Source organism: Lottia gigantea (assembly GCF_000327385.1).
Source record: "Lottia gigantea unplaced genomic scaffold LOTGIsca_20, whole genome shotgun sequence".
Taxonomy (NCBI): Eukaryota; Metazoa; Mollusca; class Gastropoda; family Lottiidae; genus Lottia; species Lottia gigantea.
This window is the reverse complement of record NW_008708401.1, coordinates 2485541-2511171: the sequence shown is the minus strand read 5'-3', so window position 1 is coordinate 2511171 and position 25631 is coordinate 2485541. Positions and strand designations below refer to the sequence as shown.

The 25631-nt window shown below is 32.3% G+C and overlaps 3 protein-coding genes across 3 annotated transcripts; 1 reads left to right on the top strand and 2 right to left on the bottom strand.

The window, feature by feature from the left end:
- Positions 1 to 256: 256 nt before the first annotated feature.
- LOTGIDRAFT_231601 (hypothetical protein) lies at positions 257 to 16098 on the top strand. Its single transcript, XM_009053774.1, has 9 exons — positions 257 to 347; positions 9579 to 9661; positions 11476 to 11685; positions 11843 to 11917; positions 12265 to 12369; positions 12876 to 12941; positions 13421 to 13525; positions 13996 to 14079; positions 14420 to 16098. Exons 2-9 carry the CDS (start codon positions 9602 to 9604, stop codon positions 14477 to 14479), a joined length of 765 nt encoding a protein of 254 aa, XP_009052022.1. The 5' UTR covers positions 257 to 347; positions 9579 to 9601; the 3' UTR covers positions 14480 to 16098.
- A 2334-nt stretch (positions 16099 to 18432) lies between these two features.
- On the bottom strand, positions 18433 to 20768 carry LOTGIDRAFT_214293 (hypothetical protein). Its single transcript, XM_009053773.1, has 2 exons — positions 19571 to 20768; positions 18433 to 19372 (listed from the first exon to the last, which is right to left on the bottom strand). The coding sequence occupies exons 1-2, from the start codon at positions 20691 to 20693 to the stop codon at positions 18810 to 18812; spliced, it is 1686 nt and encodes a 561-aa protein (XP_009052021.1). The 5' UTR covers positions 20694 to 20768; the 3' UTR covers positions 18433 to 18809.
- A 1566-nt stretch (positions 20769 to 22334) lies between these two features.
- Positions 22335 to 23255, bottom strand: LOTGIDRAFT_94311 (hypothetical protein; the record flags this gene model as incomplete). The annotated part of the gene is made up of 1 exon (XM_009053596.1): positions 22335 to 23255. A coding segment is annotated over one exon (921 nt), but the record flags the coding sequence as incomplete, so codon positions are not given.
- Between the last annotated feature and the right edge of the window lie 2376 nt (positions 23256 to 25631).

Below are 25631 nucleotides of genomic sequence, written 5' to 3'. Positions count from 1 at the left end.
ACACTAAAAGGGTGTGGCTTTCCATTAAGAGTTGTCTTTCTTTGAATCATTTTATTAATCTACATAGCAAGAATTAGATTCAAGGCTATAACATTGAGTTGCAATATATTTTAAATGCCTGGAGTTTTTTCTATCGCATGCATTCAATCAAGCGTGACATTTCCATTTTAGTGCAAATGAATGAAACTAATCTGGTGACCACGGTCAATTAATATTCAAGCAAGCATCTGCCGCTAGGTGGCGTTTTGGATGTTGATAGTAAATTCCAGTACGTCAAGTTGTTTCTAAAGATTCCAAACTTGTTTTGTTTCGAGGATTGTGCTTATTATTTAAAAAGTTGAAAGTGGGTAAGCATGAACTATATATCACTGTTTTTAATTTGACACACTCAATGCGATTCTTTAGTCTTAATGTTAGTAATTTATCGATCTCAGCTGATCAGTTTGAGTTTGTTTGGATTCATTTCAAGTATCATATAATTCACTTCAGTCCAGTTTAACAGCAAGTCATTCCCGATGTTATGTCACACAAAGATATTGCCTGAGCAATACGACTTAATTAGCATTGGAGGATAAGAAATCCACAGTTATTCATATTGGACATTGTGTATGAACTCTAGAATATGCTAAAAAATTCTTGTAGTGTTTACCAATATTCAAATAGGCCTAGCCTAACTAAATCTATTTCTCTGACTACACTGCTTTCTGAATTGGATTTTGGCAATATCAATTACAAAATACCACTTAGAGTTTTCGATTGCGTTTGGGTTGATGAAAATGTCAACCACTGGAAAAGTTATTAATTGTAAACATGATTTTACATAGATTGGGGAATTTTCAGTTCAAAAAGTAGGTCATGTTCACGTGAATATTCTGGGAATGAAGTGTGTCTATTTCAAATGTAAAATCACTGAACCTTAAATTTCTGTATGGACACTGAAGACATTCTGAGACTAATGGTATAAAGTAGGAAATTATCTTTTGAATACCGGTACCTATGAAATGAGTGAAAAATTTCAATTCAAAGCTCAAAGCTTACTTAGTCAGTAAGTTAATTCAGTAAGAAAATGCATCTTATAATCTTATAATAAGTACGGTACCAGTAATAGTAATGAGCTGTAGGCTACTATAAGTATAAGTGCCATACCAAAATTGACATCACTGCTAATGGCAATGGCATGATATTTATGATCAACAGTCTTACTAACATTGCCCCAGGTCTTTCTTACTAAACCAGATATCTGAAGACAACATTTTAGGCATATTCCTATCTCCTTTAAACACTCTAGATTTAGTCATTCTTGATTGAACTGAAGTGAACTTTGCCAAACTATGAGTTGGCCTTTTTGGTTAATACTTAGCAAACAAATTGTAACTGATATTGTACCTTTCTAGATATAGTAAACAAGTAAGTAAACATTAATATTCAGATAAAACCCTACTGTGCAGCTATGTAAGGTTAAAGAAATAAAGTACTGGTAATTAAGAATAAGTGTGTGCTATCAGTTCAGTATAAGTAGTAGAATATTAGACCTAAAAGATTTTAAATCACTTTGAATAAATACAGCAAAGCAGTTGAACTTTTAAAGCTAAATCTGGCTTCTCACCAATTTCATTGTAAACAACTGGTAAATATAATTCTTGTATAAGACATTTAGAAGTATCACAGCACATTGAGAAAGAACAGTTTTATGAATATAAATTTCTATGTATCTTCTTCTTTATTAGTCAATAGCACCTTATTCTTCCTAAATAAATAGAAGTCTATATCCATAAAACCATGTTGTTGTAACCTAAATCCCACTTTGATAATTTATGGGTCTAGTGAGACATGCCTGGAAAATGCCTGGTCATCATCTTTCTGGTACTTTAAAGTCAAATATTTTAGGGTCTAGATTCATGAAAAATGTCTTATATAAATAAAGGCATCTCATTTCCATCCTCTATTGAATATTAACCATCCATGTCTGGCAAATACATTCAAATCAACAACCCTGCTTTATTTCTGTTATTTATTCTATATGACATTTTAACATTAGACAGATACAAATAGCACAAGTTGAATTTTCTGTCACTGGCATTCAAATGTCATCTTTAATTAACTGTGATATTTTGACCTTATAGGAATTTTAATCAGAATAGATTACAGTAGTTTATTACTCTATAATAGTCTTTGAGGAATTGAATGATAAATTCCTACACTTGCAGCCATCTGAAGAATTAAAATTTAAGCTTATATATATGTAATACTTGCAGTCATATGAGGCATCTAAGGAATGAAAATTACAGTTATCAATGCAGTCTGATGAAGCAGGCACGCATTTCTCCTTTTATACAGATCTTGTCAACTAATCATCTCATGTTTGAAAAAATATTGAAATTTTATCTAGAATTAAAATCTGCTGAAAATAATTGCTATTACTTAGGGCGGATAACTACAGGGAGTGTTTTCTAATAGATAATTGATTATAAGTATTTCATAATCATTACATACATAGGTACATATATATGTTAAGTAAATATGATCTATAGAAGATAATTAACAATACTTATTTGTTGACTCCCTAAAAGGTGTGCCATGATAACAACACAGTTGCTGTCAGTAGAGTGTTATCAGGTGTTCTAGAAAGCTGATGAAGTCCTGTTTGTCTGCTATTTCAGCCACAGTTATTTTCTAATCGTTTTAAAAACTGTCAGTACTCTCTTGTAGTTCTTGTATGCCATCCATTTTCAGTCAGAAAGGTCTTCTTAAAATATTTACGTCAGTCCATGCTTTATGCATCATTTTGATCCATTGCACATATATGTTCTTTTTTTTTCTTGTTTCATTTGAAAGCTGGTATACCTTGTCTTCCATAGATTATTTCTAAATGAAAATCAGATGTCAGCACTCTCAGAATTACTGGTCTTACAAATTGATATTAACCTACTGAACTTTGGTTAATATTTTGATAGGTCAGAAAAAATTATGAATTATAAATTATAGCTCTAGAAATTTATAGCATAGAAAATTATCATAAATTAATTGATTCTTGTACAAAAAATTAATCTAGTGTTCTCTTCGCAACATACAATAACTACTTCTTTTATATTGGGCGTATATTGTGGTTGCCCCTGTCCGTCGGTCCCTCTACAGGCTACAATTATCTATAGATTCTTTTGATCTTTTGTATGTGTGCCAATATCATTATGAAGATGTGCACAATTGAATTTGGTGATGATCCAATGATTTTCTTCATAGATATCGCATAAAACTCTGATTTCGTGTTGGTGTGTCCGTTCACATTTACCTCGTGCTCACTCTACAGGCTACAATTGTCTATAGATTCTTTTGATCTTTTGTATGTGTGCCAATATCATTATGAAGATGTGCCCTATTGGATTTGGTGATGATCCAATGATTTTCTTCAGAGATATCACATAAAACTCTGATTTCGCGTTCGTTTTTGTCACTTATTTTGCTTCTGCCCACCCTAAAGACTACAATTCTCCAAGGATTCTTTTGATTGTTTGTATTTTAGTCAATATCATTATGAAGATGTGCACTATTGAATTTGGTGATGATCCGATGATTTTCTTGAGAGATATCGCATAAAATTCTAATATCAAGTTCATTTTTTTTTCTCACTTTTTTGACTCGTGCTCACCCTACAGGCTACAATTCTCTATGGATTCTTTTGATCTTTTGTATGTGTGTCAATATCATTATGAAGATGTGCACTAATGAATTTGGTGAGGATCCGATGATTTTCTTGAGAGATATCGCATAAGACTCTGATATCGTGTTTTTTCACTTTTTTGGATCATGCTCACTCTACAGGCTATGATATACAGTTTGGTTTACAGTTCACATTCAGCTCTTTATCAAGCTGCTGGTGGGCGTATTCGCTTGCGAGACTTGCATCGTCAGTACCGTAGTTCCTATAATTCGGGGAAAAAATGAGCATATGATGTCAGTGGTGCAAAAATCAATTGGCTTAAATGGTATTTTTGATAGTGACAGCATTATCCAGTCAGCACAAACCTCTGATAAAAATATAAATACTATTTATAAGGCAACATGTTATAAACACTAAGGCTAGAATTCCCTTTAAGTGGACAATAAGGACGTACAGCAGACTTTTCTATTAGCTTATATAGACTGACCATTGATTATAAATAATAGCTTTTTGTCACTTTTGCTGGTTACTATAAAACCCCTTGATATTGATTTTTATAGACTTATTATTTTATTATTCATACATATATCTTTCATTATTATACATGAAGTAGGTTTTATTTAAGTAATTCAGGTATAACAAGTTTACAAGATAATTGAAATAAATAGGGTGTAGACAGGGTGTATGACATACACACCCTTATCTTTCAGGTAGATTGTAATCATGTTTTTTAATGTTTCTTAAATAAGCATTTTTGATAAACAAGAGTTCAGATATTTTTTGTTCAGTTTTTTTTATGTTTTTACTTAAGCTTATAAATACTTGAAAATAGATCATAAAATATTTTTATGTTAAATTCACGAATTGTCTGTATTGGTACATTACCTTTGGTTAGTTCCATGTTGTCAAATTAGCGGTCAACTTCATGAAAAATTGGTGCTAATGTTGGGATGGAAATACAAAAAACCAGATACAGTGCGATAGGTTATGTCATTCTGATGCCTGTCCTCTGATATTCAGTCTAATGGAATTAAAAAGAGTAATATAAGTGAATATCATTCAGGTATTATTTGAGTATTCCCTACTGGTTATTGTATTGTTTATTGTTATTTATTGTCACATGAATAAATCCAATTTACACTGATTGGAAATCAATAGTTTACCTTATACTTGCATTCAAATAGACAAGAGCACTGTAACTTTCAATGGATGCTTTGTTGAAAATTGATATTACGCAGTTTCTGCTGACAGGTCCAAAGTTTGTAAGTGTTCTTTTTCAAAATCTGCAGTTCGTCAGGCATTAGACATGTGATCTTGTAAGATAGATCTTGTTGAAACCACAAATGCACAGCAGTGTATTATTGTGTGCCTTGGATTGTTATGAGGTTTTCTAAATTTTTATGATTAGTGATGTCATTAAATACATAGTTTAAGTGAAGTTATAGCCCAATTGATGCTATCAGTGTCCCAAAAACACATATAAAATTTAGAAAAACCTATCTACAATCCCCCCCCCCCCCCCTCTTCTACAGTAGTGATATCTATCTATGAGCAAACTAAGCAATATATTGACTTGTTGTTGATATAAGAAATAAATATGATATTCTGCTAGTAAGAATGTGGTAACCAAGGTGTTAATATCTAGATCTGTAAATTACATGCCAAGGTTAATCAATACCAATTATGGTATAATCTACCATAAGCTTCTCCATGTCTGTATGTTGTTCCGATAAGAACATAATATATATAAATAGGCTATTTAGATGTATTGCTACTATAACTATAAAGAACAGCCATATTTTACATGATTACAAACTTATGCTTTCAATGATCCTTTTTCAAAGTCATTTCCAGCGAAAGACAGACAAAACAGACTATAATCTCACTATTAAGGAAAATGAATAGGAATTTAATGTATCCATTTTCAACACTCCTCTGCCCTTTGATGCACTTCTTTTGTAGCAGTTTTTTTTTTAATGTCTTTATTTAAATCCTGGATAATGCATCTTTTTATGACTAGGCTTATACGGGTTCTTTCAAATTAAGGAGGAAAATGTTCTTTCATGAAAACTGGAATTTTGCTTTGAATATACAATCTACTGTTGCTAAAGGAATATGCTTGTACACAATTATCATTTTAGTTGGTCATAGGCCATGGAAAATCCTTTAATATTTTTAAAAAAAAAAGTATTAAAAGACTTCGAATTTTCCATCTATAATATTGTATTTACCAGTACTGGTATTTATTTATGTATATGATTTACCATTTAGATCCAATACAGTTTACATAGTACAAGTTTTGGTGTGTTCTTGGAGCTTTTTTTCCTTTTTTTACTTATTTGATAGAATATTGAAGCTGATGGATATTGTTTGTGGTCGTTGAAATGTAACCAACAATTTTCATGTTCATTGAGAACACCTAGTTATAGAATACTTTGTGTGGGTGAGGCCCTTAAAACCTGTTTTGTTACCAGTATTAAATCAGTGACTTAGTTATAGAATACTTTGTGTGGGTGAGGCCCTTAAAACCTGTTTTGTTACCAGTATTAAATCAGTGACTGATTACTCTGTGGAAGGAAATATCTGTATTTGATGTAAGTAGGGTTGGGCAATATGGGGTTTGGTTATTTTCACAATATTTCTTATAGAATTGTTAAGTTAGGCATTATTGTGAATTGGAATATAACATTCAAACTTATGACAGAGAATTCATAAAGCAGAAATTTGACATTTGATTTAAACAAATTTCTATCTGACAGACTTCTACCATGAATTCAAAAACATTTGGCAGAAAATTTCGTATTTAACACAAATTTCAAAATGATTTTGCGTGTGCACACAAAGTCATTCCAAGTCTATCATTACAACTAATATCTCAATTCACTCAGAAATAATATGTAAAATTCAATCTGCTGAAGTATGACAGATAGAAAAATAAAACAATTATTATGAATGATACTTCATTCCTGATGATGGTTTGTGTACCACATTGAAACGTTAAAAGAAATGAATACTCTATCTGTAATAATTGTCCTATTTATCTGAAATTTGTGGTTATTATATGTTATAGAGAGATTAGTGTAGAATTGTTGTGTTTTATACAGTGGTTTTAAGTCTGTGTCACCATAGTTTGAATATTAAAACACGATATTAGAACATGATATTAAAATGTTAAAAGTAATAAACATTTTAGAAGTATCTATCCATTGTCTTTGTTATCTATAACTTGTGTTTCTATTTATTCATGGGAGCCATGGTGGTTCAGTAAGACGATTCCTCACTAACCTGTTATAGGTCGAGATGATACCTTTGGATTTTGCAACCTGGTTTCCCCTTGTCAGTGATGCAGGTCGGAGGGCTGAGATGGGACAATAAACCGAAGCCCTGTGTGCTACAGGCTGTGCACATTAAACAACAGTTGGAAATCGAAAAAGAGTAGGCTAATGCTGCTGTCCTGGCAAAATTGTCCTCTTAGAACACTGCATGGCATTGCCCGTCCTCATTAACTCCATTCATTTCATTTCATATTCATTTCTATTTATCTATGACTTGTGTTTCTAATATATCATAGAAGGATTAGTCTAGAATTGTTGTGTTTTATCAAATTGTTTTAAGTCAGTGTCACTATAGTTTTATTTATTGATTGTAGCAGATAACAAATTGTAGTTGTTATTGTCGTGCATCATTTGACAATATGTTTAGTAATCATGTTAGATAGTTCAATGTCAACTTGTTGTGGTGTAACCGTTTTATTGATTATAAAACATAACCTTGTCACATGATCTGCTATCTAGCTTACTTGAAAAGGGTGGTAATTTGCTGACGTGAAATGACGCAAAAACACCTATCTTACCAAATGAACTATAATTACATAACTAATTTGTCATTGATTTACACTAAACTTGTGTATCTGTACATGCCCATCAGACCCATTCAAATTTCTAAAATCAAGATAAGGGTAAATACACGGAGAGGCTAATACTTATTAAGCCAAAACTATTTAAAAGTGGAGGTGCTAAGCTACACATAGACTCTCTTGCTCCGCCTCACCTCTTTAGTAGATACAATACTTATGCTTAGCATATTTAGAAAGGCCTGTGAAAGTTCTTATTTTAAAGTGAATATTAAGCCCTCTAAATGAGGTCATCTGAAATCTGGCAGCCCCGATTCGCCTGGCCTCCTTGGGGTCCATTTCAGAGAATCTACATAGCTAACAATGATTATTGTCTAAAGTACCAATACTGCAGGCCATCATTTCCAAAAGGTCAAGGGTTGAAATAGGAATCAAAGATATAGGACAAGGACATGATATTCCTTTAGCCTTCTTTATCAGTACCAATATGGCACACTAACATATCATGACATAGTCGTGTAGTATTTTATTTTTAGACTGTATTGATCTTGTTAACTTGGTAGAGTGTGAGAAAGAGTTTTATTATCACCTTAAAGCTTGTGAAAGATTAAAGAGGTTTTTATAAGAACCACTCTTATCAATATGAACATCTTAACATCTGGTAATGGCTTTAGAAAGTACCGGAAGGAACAAGAATAAATGATAGAAATGGAATAACAAGAAATTATAGATCTTGTGGCTTTGAAAATAGGAAGGAAAATCTAGAATATGTAAATTTTAGTACAAATTGTGCATTAAGGGACAGGTTGGCTATCCGTTTGACAAATTGTTCTTTAGACTTAGAAACAGGAATATTTAGCTAAGCTACCATTAACTCATCATTTCTTGAGACTCTACCATATATAGAGAAGACATATATAGAAATAGAAAGTGAGGTATTTTTGAAGGAATTATGAGATATTTGTAGCGTATTGCCAACATCTGAAAAGTATCATTATATATTCAAGACCCAAATCAATTCCTGAAAATGGCAAATCTGTCACTTTAAGCTTACTTATTGAATAAGTGTTGCTTTCTTGCTCACATTCTGAATGTTCCAAATTCCAATTTTAAATTTTTACTGTCTAATAGCAGGATTGATAAATGTCATTGGGTATCTAGTTTCTGCTTGGAAAATTGATATATGCTTAACCATCCCTAAGCCCACACAAAAATTTTAAATTTTCTGTTTATCAGACAGGAAGCACTAGAAAGCAATGTGATAATAAATTTGAACTGACATATTCATATCAGTAATGTTTTAAAGTTTATAAATTCACTTAAAAAAAAATGGGCAAAATTTGATACACAAACAAACTTGCTCAAGCAATAGTATTTTTATTTTTTTTGGATATGTCTTGTTTCCATCGTAATCTTACAAGTTTTGTACCAAGGTCTGGTTCCAATGATGTTATTTTGAACCAATCAAAGCAAGTCTGTCTTGAAGTTGTTTCTTTATAATGATGAAGAATTATAACATAACCCAAAGAACTTTGGCATTGTTTTACTTTGTTTCTAGGTATATTATTTAATGTTTTGACTACAAATATAGTGCAGTAATTTATTAGTGTACAAAATAATTCTGTATAGATCAATTGATGTCTACTAAGATTTTGAAAAATTTTAGATTCAATTTCACGTTTGATAAGAAAAATAATTACCTCAAAGTTTTCAATAGTCAAGATATTCCAGCCCTTTCCTGGTTGACAGGACAGAACGTAATATTCATTCATGACTAATGTTACTTAGCTAAATTATGTCTACGAAGATTGGAATATATTTGAAATATATTCAATGATATTTGACAAGATATAAATCATTCACAATTGTGATCTCATTACGTGTTATAATAAATTATCTAGAATTAGAAAATTTCAAATTGATTTTTGATTAGAAAAATGATTCATAAACTTGAGTTTTGAATTCGGTCAATGACGTTTAATATTTCCTGTGAAAAGTTAATATATATTTAATACTATCATTTCCTTTTGATGTCATTGTTACTATAACTGATATTTATCATTTCAGTCTAACTGTTAAAGCCATACAAAATGGGTTTCTGTGTAGAAAGTGCTCGTGTTATGTTGATTATTTTCAACTTTATATTTTGGGTAAGTTTACCAATTATTATTTTATTTTACCAGTTAAATTTTGTCATTTTTTCCTGGTTTTTGAGTGCTTTCAAGTTATTTCTCAGTCCAATTTTTACTTCTCTATTTTATAATGGATACCTTGACAATTTACCGAAGTATTTCAGATAGCCATTTCAATATTCTTCAGACTAAAATAACTTAGCTGATATACTTTACATAGGGTCAAGATTTTATTTAAAGGATGGCAAATTTAGACTTTCTTCTATCAGGTTACCATTGTCATTGATATAGGTCAATGTCTTGGATAAAAAAACAGACTCTGTGTGACACGGGCTGTTGAAATTTAAGATTCACTGACAGATAACATTTCTCAAATTTACAATACGATGTTTTGCTCATTGCACACTATAATACAATACTGTTTCATTTTCATATCAAAGCTGTGTTAAATTCACTGAAATGGATATTAATAGGAATATAGGAAATGAACTGTAAATTATATGATAGAGACTAGAATAGTATTATTAACTATTATATACTATAATAAATGATACTGTATTATTTCACTATATGACATTTACCTTCATAAATATTTGATATCTTATGATAGTTTGAATTTCAAATTATTTTCAGATGATATCAATATCATAAAGGACATGATGTTCAATTTTGTCATTATCTGATGATATGTTATTCAGTATGGCCTCCCACTCTGGTATGAAATGAAAGATTCTGTATTTAGTCTGGATATCAAGAATCTAGCCAGATGTTTCCAGTATATTTTTGTCACAATGTAAAAACTTAATTTGATATTGATTTTTATTTCTATGCCTTAAGAAACAAAGGGAATTAGATTCTAAGACTTAAATAAACTGGATTTTTTAGAATACCAAAAGTAGGAAGGGGATTTGAAGGAATATATTCGCCCAAATATTTGTTCACCAGTTTACAGAGCTATATTTGAGCTATCTGTAGTACTTTTCAGAACTGCTATCTTGAATTTGTTTCCTTTATAATTAAATAGAAAATATATTGTTGAAGTACAACTTTCTTTACACACATTTTTTAACTATTCTCCTATGTAGATGATACTGATATTAGGTAAGAACTACTCTTGAGAATCGTATAGACAGTCTGGAAGTGACAATAGTATTAACATCCATGGTACTATTTTGTTGAATATGAGTACAGACCTGGTTTTAAAAATTTGATTGTGAAAAGTAATACAGATAGCTGATGTTTGGCCCTTATCAGCTGTTCAAGGGAAATATATAAAAAAACTAAATAACTAAGCTGTTATAGTCTAAAATAAATTGTAATAAAGCTTTAATTTTCATTATTCATGGATTATATATATCCTGTTGGGAAATAAAATAAACAGTCATTATGTTTAATGGGATTAAATCCAAATATCTATGTTATAAGTAGTAATAAATAATATTAATATTAATATTCTAATGAAGGCAGAATTATCTTCAAAGCTAGGTCTGATTAAGAAATTAATTAATCTTCATCAACCAGTGGTTTTTGTCATAAAGAGAAGTTCTCTTTCTAGTTTTTTCAAGATCAAAATTTTGCTGTAATCAATTTCTTAAAAAAATGGTTGTCAAATGTTGATCATAAAAGGTGTTGAGAAATATGGGCCTCATGTCAAATTTTACTACTGTTGAATGTCAAATTGACAATATATGGTATATTTTAAAAGACTTTTTGTAATAAAGATATAACTGTTATTATTAATCAGATTTTACCATTTAAATTTTTGAGAATAAGCCAAGACTTAGTGAAACATGTATGTATTTCAATAATATTTCCAATTTGTTATTTTGTAGTTATCTGGAGTAGCATTATTAGGTGTTGGTATATGGTTTTTAGCTGATAAGAATATTGTATCCTACCTAGAGGTTGTAAATCATAATGTACCTAATGCTTACATCAACTATGCTGCGTATATACTTATTGCTTTCGGAGCTTTGATTTTCCTCATTGGTTTCCTTGGATGTTGTGGTGCCATTAGAAGAAGTAAATGCCTGATTGGATTTGTAAGTACCATTTTGCAAATAATTTGAATTTCTCACATTTTGTTCTCTACAACAGTTCTAATTCATTTATGTTTCTGGAAGTAGTACAAAATATTACAAATACCTGAAATGATTGAACAGAGAGTAGGAAGTCATGTTTTCTTACTTTTGTTTTCAGTATCTATTTTTCTTGGTGATAATTTTCGCTGGAGAATTGGCTGCTGGTATCATTGTTGCTATTTATAGAACTGAGGTAAGACTTGCTAAATTGTCAGGTGTCTAAATGAAGTGTAAATTATGTTTGAAATGGTTTTAATTTTGATATGAATCACAAGAAATAGCCTATTTTAAATTTATCTACTGCTTGCTATAGGAGTGGTCAACTGTTCAAGTCCATCCAGTTCATTCCAAAATTTGTTAAATGCTCTCTACCCCTTTAATACCCATCCATATACCTATTTCAATGTACCACAATCATACACTGTTTCTTTGTTGTGATTGAAAGGCAGGCCTGCTTGCTTTCTTTGTCAGTTACTTCAACTAAAGTTTCATTAAATCATACTTTTGAACTTCTTTAATAAAATATCTCTCTAAATTTAGATTGAGCATAGCGTGGACAAGGAGTTAAGTAACTCTATTAAGATGGAATATACTTTTGCTAATGAATCAGCTATCACCAAATCGTGGGACACTGTTCAAGTTGAGGTAATGTAGATTTCAATTGTTCATAGTTAACCTGCAGTTCACACTCAAGATACATTGTTACTGTTAAATAATATTTAATATACAGTAATATTTCTAGATAGTCCACGGATTGAAGAAAATGGGTCTCTGATATTGCTTTCTATAGCTGTATAATGATTGAAACACAACAGATTCCTGATTTTTAAATTGATTTCTTGAGCAATGCACAATTATTGGTTGCCTAAGCTGAAAGCAATCCCTAGGGTTGTTGTTTGTTTATTATGAACAAATACTGTTAAAAAATAAGTTGGGATTTAGGTTTTCATCAATTCAGGCATTGATCTATTGTATCGCAGATTTCAAAGTTTATTGAAATTTTTCGATAACATGTTCACATCACAAAATTCAAGACTCCTTACCAATGTTGGAGGAACATCATTTTAGTCAGGAACACTGACTAGATGATCTACAATATGTTTACAATTTTGTAAAGATTATTATATAGTTTATATTATTGTGTTTTACAGTTGAAATGTTGTGGTGGTAAGGGACCTGATGATTATATGAACAGTAAATTCACCAACATGTCTGGAGTAAGTATCAAGAAATTCTTACAATTCCAGTCTTTCATTAGGTATGGTCCTATTTATTGTTGAAAGTGTGGAATTTCAAACGGAGAAATGTTAGTGGCAGGTGTAAAGAATAACACGGCCTAGAAATCTTAGGCTTTATCTTGTAATATTAGACGAAATAGTAGATAGACTCTGCCTCAGTATCCTAGACATCAATTACAAATAATGTGGATTAGTGAACAGATTTTTTAAAATCCCATTTCCCTTGCCAGTGATGCAGTTCAGGGGGACTGATATGGAAAAAGCATCTGATCATGCAGATGTGAAATCACTGGAGACCCGTAGTGTTACAGGTTGTGCACCTAGAAGATATCTTTGCTATTTAAGATGTAAAAGTTCATTTTCACAAGATTTCGTTTGGAAGTGTATCAAATTAAGCTATGTGTTTTTATTTATTTATGTATAACTGTTATTTATTATTATTAAATATTATTATTTAGATAATCATACCTATCTCATGCTGTGTATTGTCTGATACAAACAATATGGTGGCTAAAGATAAATCACAATGTATGAATAAAGTACCAGAATATTACCATGAAGAGGTTTGATATTTTCTTATTCCATACTTTAGTTAGTTTAGTCAGTATGGATTCACCATAGACAATGCGCCTGTGATTTGTCACATGACTGCTAGCACTTCAAAATGGAGGACATGAATAAAGACGATAATGTCCCTGGTTTTCAAATCCACAGAATTAACAACCGAAAGATGCAGAAAATGCAACCAAATGTCTGAGGACATTCTGAACAACAGTAGTAAAAATATCATATGACAGCTTATATGCATGCTATTTTTGTTGAGAAAATTCTGAACTGCCACGTAACTGACCCCTGATGTTGTTTTGTTATTGATGTTGTTATATGCACACCTTACTTAATGTGATAAATTTTCACATTTGGAAGTTTTTTTTGAATTGAAGTTGTCCTAAGTCTTGAAAATTTGGTGGATGTTTCTGTCATTTTCTCAAGTTGGTGTATTTGGACAATATCTATCTGTATTTTTTATTTCTAGGGATGTAAAAAGAAATTGATTGAATGGGTTAAATCACATTCTGTTATATTGATTGGTGTGGGATGTGGCTTGGCTGGTTTACAGGTAAACATTAAATTTAGTTGACTTTATAATGATTCTCTAAATATCAGGCAATGAGGGGGAATAACTGTCAAAATTTACTTTAAGAATGGAGAATGTCATATAGTTTAGGATTCCTTGTTTTTTAATCCAAATTGGATGCTTGAAACTCTTAAAGACAGTCTGTCGTATTCTTTTAAAATAACTTCAACAGAACACATTTAACTTTATTATGAAAATAACGCAAATTTGATGGCCAAAAAAATGCACATTGAATGAAAATCATGAAGCATTTTACTCAAACTTGTGTACTGTAGTTCTACTACATTGTGTTATATTAATGATTCATACTCTATATTTTCAGATTATTGGATTTATATTTGGTATCTGTTTATGCCGATCATTTAAATACGAGGAGAAATAGACTGTCATCAGCTTACTTAAGAATATAGTTTAACTGATAATAAAAATTCGGGTGGTAAATTTTAAAAATATAATGCAGCATATAATGGAAAAGAAATAGCATTTTGAAAATTTAAGTTTTTATTTAAAAAATGATAACCCCTTTTGATGCAATTGAAATTTTTATAGCTATTTTTAGTTTTGATTGGTACGATTTGAATTTGGTTATAACTAAAAATTAATACTTATTAACTAAAGCTCATTGATTATGGTAAATTTAGTATGACCTGTCATTTGTAATCATTTGATTGGTCAATCATTAAATAAATTTTGAACTTGGGTTGAGAGATAATTTCTTGAAATTTTGTGAAACTAATGATGTAATGTGCCTGGATTATATATTATACCCTATGACCATTTTGATCTGGTCCAAGAATATATGTATAATAATTGAGATGCTTGCATGACAGGAGAGTTCATTCACATGTTTAGGAAAACTTCATCACCATTTACACTTTATCTAGAAAAGAAATTGATGAATATTTAATTTGTTGAAATTAATCGACCGAATATTATGAAAAAGGATGGTTTTTAAGAAATTGTTCATAAAAATAATGATTAATATAAATAACAATATCAATTCTTGGTTGTTGTTTATTAAACAATTTCTTATCATTTTTTTTATCTGTAAGATATATCATAAAAGTTAAGGAAAAAATATATCATTTCCCTTGTATTTAAGAGGATGTTATACTCTTTTAACAGAAGGTGAAGTGGTCTCAATATTCTGTGTTCAGAACCACATGTCACAACTTTAAATCACCATATTTTGGTACTTTTTCTATAATATTTAATCAAGCTGAAGTATTAATGCTCAATATATTTATTATTAAATGATATTAGTATATTTTAGATAAGTATTCTTTCTATTATTATTGTTATACTAAGGGTGATATATCTCATTGTCATACAGCATCTTCATCAGTTAGCAATTACATACACCTTACACACATGACAGACTCCAAACAATGTTTTCTTGACTAAAGTCCAATGTCTGTCTTAAGCATCTTATTAGCCAGTCATGTTTCTCTTTTAGCTCAAAATATCCGACAGTCTAGTTGCTCATTAGGACATTTTTTTCTGTTTACTTTTTTAAGAGATAAGCTCAAAACAATGTAAATGTCTTTGAAAATCAATTCAATTTGTTTATTTATTGCCAATACAGTTTAAGGGATGAAAAGTTTTTAAAAAATGTTTTTAAAGCTACCATGATTGAAATGGAAATGATGCTATACTAAGATAAGGGTCTAATTTTTTATTTGGTCAAATTATTGTCCTAAGTTAGACCAGTAAAATGGTTAAAGAAAAAAAATTTAAATTCTTATTCCTGTACATGTTTAGAGAGATGATTTCATTGATTGCCTATATTCTTGCGTTTCCTTTTTCAGCATTCTTCAGTTTTTATCATTTATTTTGTAAAAATATCATTTCTAAATGTTTCAGCTTCATAAACATTAATTAGAAATATAGTCCTGGATTTTCTACCCCATTATTTGTTCTCTGTGTGTATATAATTCATTTTGTATATTTTCATTCAGTAGACATTAAATATTAGCCATGTATTATTTGTTGGTGCGTTAGAAATGTTCTCAATCCAATTTTCATTTCAAAATTTTATTATATTTAAAATAATTTTATTAGTTTGATATTTGACACCAACCACATTTTTCAAAATTTTATGAATGGTAAATCTATGAGATTTTATAGAAATGTCTAGTAATAGTATTTCCATGACTTTGTCTACTCCATAAGATGGAGAGAGTATGACTATCATTTAACATGACAAATTTTGATGCCGTGTTCAGTGCTTTTTCTTATTGCATTTTTTAGATTCTTCAAAAAGAAGATCACATTTTCTTTGGTACTTAAGGATACTAATAACTTGTGCAATATAATCCTTATATAGTCAAATTTTGACAAATTTATTAAATTAAAATTTAGGCAGACAAACTTACTAATGGTGCCTTTTCAAAAGTTAAATTTGTATAGGGCACAATGAAATAAACTTACAATAATAGTGCTTGTAGAATAGAAATCCCTTTCTTTTTGTTAATTTTTACTGATAAAGGTTTATTTTGCTATACTGGCAACTTCCTACCTATTACTTGTTAAGTTTGAAATGGGCTAAAAAATTTTGACATAATGTCATGCCAACTGGATTTTTAGTTCTTCAGATTTCATATCATGTTTTGTGATCATAGTAATCTTTTGCTTTCAAAGACAGATTCCTGAAATTATCCTGTGGGATATATTTCAACCACAGACTATGCATGTTCTGATACTGCTATAATGGATAAATTGCCCTCAATGTCAACTGTTCAGTGTTGGAGGTCTTCATCAGCCAACAGAAATATTTCATTTCATATCTGGAGAACTAAAAATCAAATCCACTTTTTAAGAATTGTTTGAAATAAATCTTATGATAAAGTTTCATATTTTCCTTAATTACTAGTAAATGTTTTTTAAAAATTAAAAAAAAAAAGATTGATGTTGTGTTGTGGAAATATTTGGCATTATGCCACTAATTAGCTTTATAATAAAAGAATTTGAATGCAAGTAGGAAACATACTTTACAAAACATGAAAGTTTTTAGGCATAAAGAGGAATGTAATCATTACCCCAAAATGTCTTGATTTTCAGTGTAAAAGCAATAATGGTATTATTCAGGCTTGTAATTGAGGCATTTAGTGGGATAATGCCAAAAATTTCATTGAAAATGTGGAACTTATTAGAATTAACATTAATTCATGTTTTTCTAATTCCATAGTCTAAAATTTTCTGGGTGTTTTTGTAATAAAAAAATCATCTATTAATGTATAAACTTGTGTAGATATACTTTGTTTATTTAAATCATATATCTTTTTTGGCTGTTAAATATTATTCTTCTTTGTTGCAAAATTAGCTAACCCACCTGAAACTAAATTTACTTATGCTTAAGTGCAACTTGTGGTCTATGATTTTGATGAAATCTTGCTTGATCCAGCTTTTCATAACATTAGAAAGGAATAATTTGAAAGATAATCCTGCAAGTGCCTTTATGAAGCACGTATCTTGCAGGAGAAATGGAATCAAGTTCAGTCATTATTGAATCAATAGCAGATTTGATTCAATCTTTGGTTGGCAAAAATCTCATAAAGTTAATTGATTTGGGACCATGGTAGTCCAATGTACAATGTTTCAAAGTGGCAATTAAACAGACCAACAAAAACACATTCTAAATCTTCAATATTCTTTTGACTTTATTTTTAACAAGTTGCAATTGAAATTTGAAGTTTCTGGTGGAGCTCATTGAAGATACATTCCTATTGGAATGAGGGTACAGGTAAATGGCTCATTGTAAATTTATTATTATAGTTGGGTATCATTATTGTATTATGATTTGTTTAAATAAATATTATTCTAACTTATTTATGTTCATTGATTATAATGGGATACAGGCATATAAATATCTGCTCCTAAAAGTTGCAAGTCCTCAAATTTTTTGTGACATTTTGTCGAGAGAAAAGTGACAGAGATAATTTGAGATAACTGTTTGCCATTGAAGGACCCAATCAAAATTTTAGACAAAAATCCTGTCTGTGAATATAAAAGGCACTGCCACGATAGTCAAATAAAGTTCACTAGCAGTCCATGGTGGAAGCGTTCAACAATCCTCAAAATTTCTTGGAATGAACTTTTGATCGGTAATTATAGTATATTGTAGGTAAGTTATGTGCTGAAGGGAACTTATGTGGAAGAGATTACTACTTGTTAACAGGTATAGTGGAGAAAACTTTGACATATAATCGCTTATGAAATTTGATAATCGAAATCATAAATTCCTAGCAATGATACTTGATTATTTTGAGCATTTTACCAAGCTCTACACTGAACCCTTCCTTGTACATAGATTTCTAGGAAAATATATCACACCATAAGCTTAAAGCATGTGTCTGAACTTTAATTATATCATAATCAAAATATGACATTCTATCTAAATATATCAAATTTAAAAAAGTTTTTAGTGGTGTTTTTCCAAACTAGTAGAACCCATTTCCAGATTCCAAATGAAAGAAAATAATACAGACACAGCAGAAACTTTTTTGGTCAACTCATTTTCATTCACATTTGAAAAGTCAAAAAACAATTTCTCCAAGCTTTAACAGTTTTTACACTAAACTTTTTACAGTTTGACCCTTACACAATATTATCACTGTCTCCAGTGGAGAATCTTCTCATAATTGAAAGTTTGTAGTAGATTTAGAAAAGCAGTGATTGTCAAATTATCTATAATGAACAGTAATTAACACATATTAATATTTAGGCTTTTTACTACCTCCGTCACTGCCAGACGCTTTTCTCTTATCTAAGATCCTATTAATCTGTTGAAGTTCTCGATCTAGCTTGGTTTTCTCATCTTTAGGACCAGTTCTTCGCGTTCTCCGTCCATCAGCCATTTTAACACCATACTGAAAGGCTGCTTTAGGCAAAGCTTCTTTATTTGACATATATGAACTGTACTCCTCTTGAGTATCAAAGTCCCACCTTCCAACTGGTCCTTTCTTATTTCCTGTGTCCATCTTAGTGTAATCAGCATCGTCATCAGAATCATCGAAGGCATCATAGGATTCCATTAAACCAGGGTAACATTCTGCATAACTGTCTATTTCTGTTTTTTGTTTTAATTTCTTGGCGCGATCATCTCCTCCTTCCCGACCACCTTTACCCTTTTCCTCTTCTCCATGGTCATAAGATTTATATTTATCATTGATAGAATTGATCAGTTCTCGGGCTGTCTGTTGATGTTTGTGGTGATGATCTTCGTCTTCTTCAACTGGTTTCTCAAAGTATGATTTACGTCCCTCTCTACCAGATTCTCTTCCTCTTTCCTTCTCCCTTTCTCTTCCTCTATCTCTGCCATCTCGTCTATCACGATCTCTGTCTCGACCACTGTCCCTCTCATTTCTATCACGACCATCTCTACCTCTGTCTCGTTCTCTGTCTTTATCACGAATATCTCTATCACGATCCCTTCTGTCTCTACCATCTCTGTCTCTGTAGTCCCTTTCATCACGATCCCTATCTCTATCTCGTCTATCTCTATCTTTTTTTCTATCTCTGTCACCTCTGTAATCCCTTTCTCTGTCATAATCACGATCTCTTTCTTTCTTGTCTTTAGATTTAGTGAGTGGTTGGTATTGACCGATGTCTTCATAAATATTGTCGTCAGCACCAGTCATTTTTTCTCTGCCTTTGTCGTCATCTTTCAATTTTCCCTTATCTTTTTTCTTCAATTTCTTATTTTCCCTCCTTCCCTGACGTAAATAAGACAAGATCTGAGTCAGTTTGTTGATAACAATGTCATTAGTTGTTAAAGTAGTTGAAGCTTCTAAAGTTGGACAATCGGCCTTACTTCTAATAAAAGTTGTTGGTACATCAGAATCTGCAAATTCGTCTTCTAAATCCACAACATAGGCCATACGTCTTGGTAGAAACAGTTCATTACGATCAGGCAATTTATTCTTGAAAAGAATTCTGTAAACATTTCTCCCCATTTTGGTTTTGAATTGAATTTGCTCCTCAGGGTCTGGTTCGGGATGCTCTTCATCTGCCTTGGCCACTACTGCTTCCATTGTCTCTTCCTGTTCGATTTCTTTAGAACTGATTTCTGCCCTTACTTTTTCCAATAATGCATAGTCTAAGCCCTTGACCAAATGGGTATGTTCCATATCACCTCCAAGATATTTTGATTCTTGAATCATTTGTTTTCTTCTTTCTGCATAATTTTCCTCTGCCTTTGCATCTGGTGCCACTGATCTATAATCAGCTGTAGTACTGATCTCAGAGTCATTGTAATCATTTCCTACTCTTCTCTCTGATGCACGGTCTCTGTATTTTGAGGCCAATTCCTTCTTTCTATCTTCTTCCTCTTTCTTCAACCTGGCATAATAACTTTTCTTTTTCTTTCTTCTTGTAGCTGCATCGTCCTCGTCGTCGTGAGCTTCTAGCTTGCGATCAGTCGAGCTGGATTCTTTCGTTGACGTTGAATAGCTTCCACCCAGTCCAGAGACTTTTGGGGTCATCATCATCTTACGAAAATCATCGTTCGTGAGATGATGGCTGTCGTCTTCTTCTTCATGTTTATGGTGCGAAGGCGGCAGGGGGTTAGAGAACACTTCGCTATCCCTGTCCGGCATTTTGAACGTTTATTTTTCTAGTTTTTCATAAAAAACATAGAATTAATGAAAATTCCTTCTTGTTGATTAAAGAGCGCCACCTGTTTAATGCAAGCTAGTTATCTTTCCCTAGACTCGAACACGATTAGAGCCCGGGTTAGACTCGAGTCATTCGAGCAACAACCGAACTGTAATATTTTGTAGAGTTGAGACTCGTGTGACGTAATATTTGACCTATATATGTCGTTCAAATCTAATATTTGACCTAGTTAGAAGCTCGGGTCCGACACTCACTATTTGGAGAGTCAGACACGAGTTAACATCGTAGCATGGAATGTCTATATCTGGTCAAAAGTCGCGCCATATTGCCTTAACCAGAGCCTTGCGACCCTCACCCGGCTTGCTCGCTGAAGATAATTACGTTATTTCTCCATCAACTCTAGCTCCACAACAGAGGTTCAATCGAGGTCACCCACAGAGATCCTCGATGGTGGGTGTAATCCACTTTCTTTCCGCATACTATATTATAGTGTTGATTTTCATGTTTGCAAAATACATTCTGAGCTGTTATATAATCGTTTGTAGACATCAAACTTAAAATTCGCCTAGCTCATATTGCTTTAAGACGTAAAGTGTAATAACCAATAATTAAAGGGACAGATGTTACATTATGTGGGGTTGATTTTAGTGTTGATGTAGGCTACACGAAAATCGTATAATTCCCTTAAAATACTTCAAAGGACTTTTACTCATTATTTCTATATATGTATTTTCTATATATCACAGATTTTTTGACCAATCATACTTTAGTCTGAAATTTGAGACTTCAAATCCATGTGTGTCCAGAATTATTTCTGCGTTTGAATGTTAAAATGACGACTCGTCAAACTCTGGATTTGAAGGCTCAAATTTCGACGGCGAGCTGTGATTGGTCAAAAATGGTCCACCTGTCCCTTTAACTTAGTCCTGTTGGAAGTAGGCTATATTTTTTGTCTGGATCTCCATTGTTCACATGGTTTTATTTCATTTCTTCATTTTTTAATGTTTAAAGTTAGCTTTTAAAGAGACTTTCAAAGGCAATTGCTATCAAATTGGGCAAAAATATTTTGGACCGTTGTTGGTTTGAATCAAAGGATATTTTCACTTTTTTTCTGCGAAGCCCGGGAAAGTGCGTTAGACTCCAGCTAGGGGAATATTTCGAAGGGGAAATTCGTACTTTTAGTTTGGACTGTGACACCATCCCTGGAGCATTTCTGACACATCATATATGTCAAAAGTATTCTGTGTACCCCAGAAGGGATAGAGGGATTTAAGCTCATATTAGCTTTCCACTAACTGATAATTTATAGAAATTCGTTCTTCTTTTGTTTATTAAGGGACGTTAAAAACCAAAAATAAATGTACATTGTAACATTGGTGACGAAACCACAGGTCAGGCGAGGGCGATTTCTTGACAAACCTGCACCTTAGCCATGGACTTCCATCCATTTGCAGAAGTTAATAAAATTAGTAAATCAAAAAAGGAAAAAAAAATAATATATCAATATAATCACATAAAGAAATCTATTTAGAGAAATAATTGAACAAGGTTATGACAGACAAACTAGAAAACATTAGGATTATATTCATAGAATTTATCATCGAGCCTGAATATTCAGGACACTTCCAGGCTTCATAATGTAAAATATCCGTCAGATTCACAGGATTCCGCATCCATTCTAACATTTGATGCATCGTAACAATATAGACATCATCCATACCTAATAAAGACATAATAAACCTTTCCATGGCAACCATCTGGAAATCTGTATTCAGCCATCGAGCATGGATATTAACAATGAATGGTGTTTTGTTGGTACGATAGTAACTGTTGAAATTCTTCCACAATAGTTGGAAAGCTGCTTCTTCGTTTTTCGGAAGATTGATGCAGGAATCCACATAGGAACAGGGATACAATCCATCCTGGTCCACTAACGACACCACAGGTACTTCCCACATGGAATAGTTCTTCTCTGGACATGGCCATTTGTCACACTTGTAGGACCATTTATAATGTAAAGTTCCAGGCCAAAATAGTTCTTCGTCAAGCTTTCTCCGTTGAATGCTTAAACTAGCATCATATTCAAAATTGTTCTTGTCCAATACAGAGAATTGGTTATCACCAGAAGGCTGTAGATAGGGACTTCTCCATCCGCGGATTTCTTTACTTGGAATTCCCGCCTTTTCAACTAGTCTGGATTTCTGTTCTAGGATCTCATACGATATTTCTTTTTTGGTTGCTTCTTGCCAAAATGATATGGGAAGTTTATGGGTGATGCTATGGGACGCCATTTCCATACCTCTTTTGTATAAATCCTTGACCATTGTGTAATTTGTATACAAATCTTGTACAAACATCGTCATCTTTATCGGACAGCCATTGCCATTCTTTCTCGTCTGGTTGAATAACTTCAAGTAATATCCATAATTTTGAATATTTACGGCATCATTAAATGCCAAAACAACAAGCTGAGGAATTTCAGAGATAGTTAAATTTCCAGGCGGATCCTTTTGTCCTAAACAGAAACAATTTGGTAATTTACACGTTAATCCTTGTATACAAGTACTGTTTTTATTCTGTTCTGAAATGGAAGCACTTTCCGAAAAGTTCACACAGTAAAGAAAAACACATAATAGAGACAACCATTTTGCCATATTCATCGTTTGATCCCCTGTGTATTATCTCTTGTCTTTAAAACCACTTTACCTAACGCACTAAAATAAACTCAAATATATCGCCGAAGGCGTAAAACACTATCCTTTTTTATAACAATTATTCACATAAAATAAAATAGAAAATTATCAAATACATTAAAATATGTAAATTTGTTTAGAGGCATTTTTAACTTTTCTTCTAAGGTGTGTCTCTACCCACGTCCGTCTGTCTTACATCCATCCTTGCTATATGTCCGTAATCATCTATTTCCCTTGTCAACCCAATCATGTAGAACAAAGTCATTAATTAGAGTAAATACGACAAGGTTTATTGTTCTAACAAGGAGTAAGACAAGGTGATGTTATGTCGCCATATCTTTTAACATCAGTCATACACAACATGTATAATTTCCTTGTCAAAAGAACTGACTTACTTGAGTAATCCAACTCAAATCAAATATTTGTAAAAGCGGACATTTTCGCGCAAAGTACCTTAAGAGGTAATATTCTATGTAACATGTAAACCTCATATAATATACATGTGTAAATACCGTCGAAAATTACCATCATCCAACAGTTAATACAGTTAACCAACCAACGTCAAATGATGTTAAACATGCCACATCCATAGAACCCTACTCCAATCTACTAGTTCAAGGGTTCCATCCAAAGATTCGACTGAGAAAGTATCTGCAAAAGCGAGAAAAGGTCAGAAGCACCAACAATGATGAAAGAGAGGTGCCTCGCGGCTTTGATGAAAATGGTGTTGAGTACACAATAATTGTAAACGGAGTTTATATCCCAAAGCTAGATCTGTCATGGCTGGATGAGGCTGATAAGCCAGTTCCAGAATATTCAAAAGAGAAGAGAAGGAGCAATAAAAGCCGTATTTTAAGTGTCAGGAGAAAACGGATGAAGCTAGCGGCTTTAGAAAGAGAAAGAAATCAGCTACCAAAAGTGGAAGAAATTCCTTACAAGCCACCTACTTGCGAAGTTGTGAATATCACACCAAGGAGAGAGGCTGGCCAATCGACGAGGAAAACGCATAAGGAAACCTCTGAAGAGGTTGTTGATGAACAAAGGATGAGTATGAGAGGTAATCTAGGAAAAGAGGACAAAGGAGCGATAAAAGGATAAAAGATATCCTGAAAAAGAGAGCCAATGGTCCAAATATGAAAGAAAACGAGAAGCCATCGACCCCTCGAAACTTCATTCTCTTCATGCTCATGTAGTCGACAGGTATTATAAAGATTTTCAGTGGCAAGAAATGTGGATGTAGAAGCAGAGGAGGAGAGGAAGATTCCAGGAGAAGATGATGTTAGGAGATCAGGAGAGCAAGACGAGAAAAAAAGATATAACTCCAGAGTTAAGGCAACTGGAAATCAGGAGGCTTTCTTAACTTAAAAAGGTACAATAGTAGTTGATGGTAAAAGTAAAAATAACTGCCATAAAAGGGTTCAAGAAGGCATACCCTGATAAATAGTACAGTAATGAAAATGTTCAACATACAGATTACCCTGTTTTCATAGCTTGATCAGCTTTTTCAGCTGTCCAAAAGAACACTGCAACTAAATACAGCAGCCGAGGAAAAGATGGAAGCAGTTATTAAAGAGACTGGATCTAGTGAGGTATTTGATAAGATCAAGGAAGAGAAAAAAGGATTCGAACAAAAATTAAAGGACTTTAAAAACTATCTTATCTCAAAGAATTCCATATCACTGGACAGCAAAAGTAAGTGCAGACGAAGATTCAAATGAAAAAATATACAAAGGAGGAAGGTCGAAGAACTCTATCATCAATTCACCCATCAATTAATGCAAAAGAGGAAGAGAACAAAACTGGAAATCCTATGAATCAATGTCTTCCAGAGCAGCACAATCCAAGCCTTCTTCCAAAAGGGACCAAGAAGAAGAAGAAACACAGGAGGACAAAAGCACAAATGCAGAAAACATGTACATCGTATAAAAAAGTCAGGTGGTGAGAAGAGAAGGAATTATTGAGACGAGGTACTGCAAGAGAAAGACCATATAACATACGTCAAACCAGTCCTGACAGTGGAAGACTTACAGAAACACCATCAATGCTGAAAGACAGGTGATTCGCGGCGTTGGTGAAAATGGTGTTGAGCACACAATTGTAAATGGTGTTTATATCCCAAAGCTGTCATGGCTGATGATAGAACCAAAAGGGAAGAGAAGGAGCATTAAAAGCCGTATTTTAGGTGTGAGGAGAAAACGGATGAAGCTAGCGGCCTTAAAAAGAGAG

What these genes read in the sequence shown, in the direction of transcription:
- LOTGIDRAFT_214293 (XM_009053773.1), bottom strand. Translation starts at nt 20,693, where the DNA reads ATGCCGGACAGGGATAGCGAAGTGTTCTCTAACCCCCTGCCGCCTTCG. An exon ending in ACGAGATAGAGATAGGGATC is followed by an intron (nt 19,373 to 19,570) that starts GTGATGAAAGGG and finishes AAAGAGGAAGAG; the next exon opens with AATCTGGTAGAGAGGGACGT.
- LOTGIDRAFT_231601 (XM_009053774.1), top strand. Translation starts at nt 9,602, where the DNA reads ATGGGTTTCTGTGTAGAAAGTGCTCGTGTTATGTTGATTATTTTCAAC. An exon ending in GTAAATGCCTGATTGGATTT is followed by an intron (nt 11,686 to 11,842) that starts GTAAGTACCATT and finishes TTTTGTTTTCAG; the next exon opens with TATCTATTTTTCTTGGTGAT. An exon ending in GGGACACTGTTCAAGTTGAG is followed by an intron (nt 12,370 to 12,875) that starts GTAATGTAGATT and finishes TGTGTTTTACAG; the next exon opens with TTGAAATGTTGTGGTGGTAA.